The sequence below is a fragment of the Chrysochloris asiatica genome, unplaced genomic scaffold (assembly GCF_000296735.1).
Source record: "Chrysochloris asiatica unplaced genomic scaffold, ChrAsi1.0 scaffold00317, whole genome shotgun sequence".
Classification (NCBI taxonomy): Eukaryota; Metazoa; Chordata; class Mammalia; order Afrosoricida; family Chrysochloridae; genus Chrysochloris; species Chrysochloris asiatica.
In genome coordinates this window covers 1,671,928-1,675,517 of record NW_006408835.1, presented here as the reverse complement: position 1 = coordinate 1,675,517, position 3,590 = coordinate 1,671,928, and the positions used below count along the sequence as shown (strand labels likewise).

The following is a 3,590-nucleotide window of genomic DNA, read 5'->3' as shown; positions in this document are numbered from 1 at the left end:
ATGTTTCTTCTATGAATGTTGTAACATATGTAACGCCTGTCCTGATGCAATGTTGTCTCCCATGTGATGTTGCTCCCTCTGCAAGAAGCAGAATGCCTGACTCATTCTCTGTTAGCTACTCACTTTTCTTATTGAGAAAATATAGGTTTTGACTAGAAAAATCTTTGTGGTACTCTTTGGTTCTATCTTTTCACAATCTATGCTCAACAGTTACCATTCCTGTATTCATTTGGCCAGGACACACATTCCCTTTGGAGACCTGGTATTCCAACCCTACAGAGAAACCAGCTATAATAAAATCCCTGTGACTGGTGGCTTCAGAAAGACTCAGCTTCCATCAAGGAATGATGGCATTCTAGGTCCAGACGGAGAGCAGCTGGACCAGGGAGGAGACTGGCTGAGGCAGAAAGAGCTCCAAAGCTCCCTCAGCATTACAGACAGACTGGGAGCAAGTGTCTGTTTTTATTTCCCACCAAGCTGTGTGTCGTGCCACAGACACTGAGCTCTCCCAGAAGGCGGGCCTCTTTCAGTAGTCTACAGTTTCTTTTTCCTTCCTATTGAAGGGGTTGTAGGGCTTCACAGTCGTGATCATTCGAGACAGAGGTGCCTGATGACGGAAGAAGTCCACTTTCATGTCTTTCCTTAAGATGCTGTAAGGGAGTAGAGGAAAAAATGGAACAAAAAATCAGCAGTTAAAATAAACATAAACACAAACAACCTTGTCTATCTTGCAACTAATGATAAGCATATATATGAGAGTGAGAGAGAGAAAACACAGCAGAGAGGGAGGCTGGGAATCACCAATCCTTGTTTGTGTTTGTTGTTTTTTAACTCATAGTGACCCTGTATAGAAATTCTGAGAGTGGATGGTGGGTTTGAATCACTGACCTTGCTATTCATTAGCAGTCCAGTGCTTATCCTACAGTGCCACACCAGTACTCTTTGTATGTATTCCTGGTCTATTGCATTCAGTTGCATTTATTGAAAATGTGCCTAGTATTATACCAGATGTTAAGAATTCATAAACACAGCCTAAAGGAGATGAATTTATACAGAAGCAGTTTCTGCATAGACTCTGAAAGGGGTGGTTCCAGGGGTCCTGGGAGAATAGAGGATACACTCATCTCTCCGGTTGAGGCAGGTCACCAGCCTTGAGGCTGTGTAAAGTGGGACTTAGACAGGTGACAGAAAGAGAGAGGTGGGTGTGGCGAGACAAGGAAGTGAGAGAAGACAGGGGATCTTTAGGGAAGTCAGGGTAGGTGGGCAGAGGCAGAGCTGTATGGTGACTGAGGAGTAAAGAGGGACTTCTAGTAGATCAGTGGGGTACCTGGATGTAGGAAGGGGTGCAGACTGTTAACACGCTCCATGGCAACTGAAAGATTAAATGTGGGAGGCCACCCGGAGGCACCTTGAAAGAAAAGGCTGGCGTTCGACTTCTGAAAACTTAGTGATTGAAATGCCTATGGAACCCAGCTCTGCTCTGCAGGCGGGGTCTCTGTGAGCTGGAGTGACTCAGTGTCATTTGGTTTTAAGGGGTTGTAAACTGTCTGTTCTCACACCATTTTCTATCAAATGGAAATTAATGCACTGGACTGCAAGGTTGGTTTGAACCACAAGGTTGGCAGTTCAAGCTCATCAGAGATAGGTTGAAAAAAACCTGAAAATTTGACTATTCTTGGGGAAAAAAAATATGCTAGAGCCTTTTGGGTTAATGCATTGGACCGCAAAGTAAGTTTGAACAGCAAGATTGGTGGTTCAAACTCACCAGCTGCTCCTTAGAAACCATATACAGGGTGGCTATGGGTTGGAACTGACTCAAAGGCACTTAACAGCAACAACCCAATTTGTTGTGAGAAATAAATGAAAGAAAATAATTGTGACATTGTCCCAGACTAAGTCAATGATATTTTCTTACCATAGCTGCCAATAACTCTAAGCCCCTTCTCATGCCCAATATTGGCGATTTCAGATCCAACAGAAGCCATGCCAAGATTGCAAGCCACTGCAAAAGCCCACTACCTGCAGTAATTTTGCTGTAAATGAACCAAAAAATGGAACCACATGCACAATGTAATGCTTACAAGTTACAAACCTCCTGTATGAAGTAATCCAAAAGCAATAACCAAATCAAAAATAGTTTTGTTTTTATGCCTTGATTACCACAAAGTCATAATCATTTTATTACTACATTGGAGGAAAGACGTCTTCAACTGGAAGCTACAACTTCTGTGAAGGTTACATTCTGGTGTTAGGGAAACTAGGCCCTTCCCTCTGTGAACGGAAACCAGACAAGGATGCCCTTTGTCACTACTTCTATTCAATATTGTTTTGGAAGTCTTAGCCAGAGCTATACAGCAAGATGGAGAAATTAAAGGCATCAAAATTGGCAAAGAGGAAATAAAACTCTCTATTTGTAGATGATATGATCCTATACATAGAAAACCCCAAAGACTCAGTAAAAAAGCTACTAGACATCATTGGAAGATTCAGCAAAGTGGCAGGGTATAAGATCAACTTACAAAAATCAGTTGGATTCCTCTATAGTAACAATGACAGTGCTGAACGGACATTAGGAAAGCAATACTATTTATAATAGCCACCCAAAGGATGAAATATTTAGGAATAAACATAACCAGAGAAACAAAGGATCTATACAAAGAAAATTACAAAACACTACTACAAGAAACCAAAAGAGACTTACAGAAGTGAAAGAACATACCATGCTCATGGATAGGAAGACTTAACATTGTGAAAATGTCATTACTGCCCAAAGCAATTTACACATATAATGCAATCCCAATCCAGATTCCAACAACATTCTTCAAAGAGATAGAAAAGATAATTACAAACTTTATATGGAAAGGAAAGAGACCCAGGATTAGAAAAGCACTGCTTAAGAAGAAGAACAAGGTTAGAGGCCTCTCACTCCCCGATTTCAAAATTGACTACATGGCTACAGTGGTTAAAACAGCCTGGGACTGGTACAATGAAAGATACATTGATCAATGGAACAGAATTGAGAATCCAGAAATTAACCCATCTACATACAGCCAACTGATTTTCAACAAAGTGCCTAGGTGTATTGCATGGGGAGGAGATAGTCTCTTTAACAGATGGTCCTTGCAGAATTGGAAAGTGATATGCAAAACATTGAAACAAAACAAAAGATTGAAACCTCACGCTCTATAAAAAAATGAACTCAGCATGGATTAAAGACTTAAATGTGAATCCCAAAATTATGAAGGCCATCACTGAAAAAATAGGGACAAATGTGAGGGCTGTAATTCAGGGAATACACAAACTACCAAACATTTTGAAAATTACACAAACAAAGGTAGACAAAATAGATGATTGGGACATACTAAAAATTAAAAACTTATTTGCATCAAAAGACTTTACAAGAAGTGTAAAAAGGGAACCCACAGAATGGGAAAATTTTTTTTTGCAACAACACATCAGATAAGGGACTCATTTCCAAAATATATAGGAACACTTCTACAACACTTCTACAAGAAAAAGACAAATAACCCAATTAAAAAATGAGTGCAGGACATGAACAGACACTTCACCAAGGAGGAGATCTAGGCAGC

At 40.3% G+C, this 3,590-nt stretch overlaps 1 protein-coding gene across 1 annotated transcript in view; it reads right to left on the bottom strand.

Moving 5' to 3' along the window:
- Positions 1-526: 526 nt before the first annotated feature.
- The window catches only part of LOC102810830 (chromosome unknown open reading frame, human C7orf72), a 152,196-nt gene continuing 149,132 nt past the window's right edge, over positions 527-3,590 (bottom strand). Inside the window, exon 9 of the mRNA XM_006875288.1 lies at positions 527-650. Within this exon, the coding sequence (XP_006875350.1) occupies positions 527-650 (124 nt within the window). The remainder of the gene's footprint in view (positions 651-3,590) is intronic.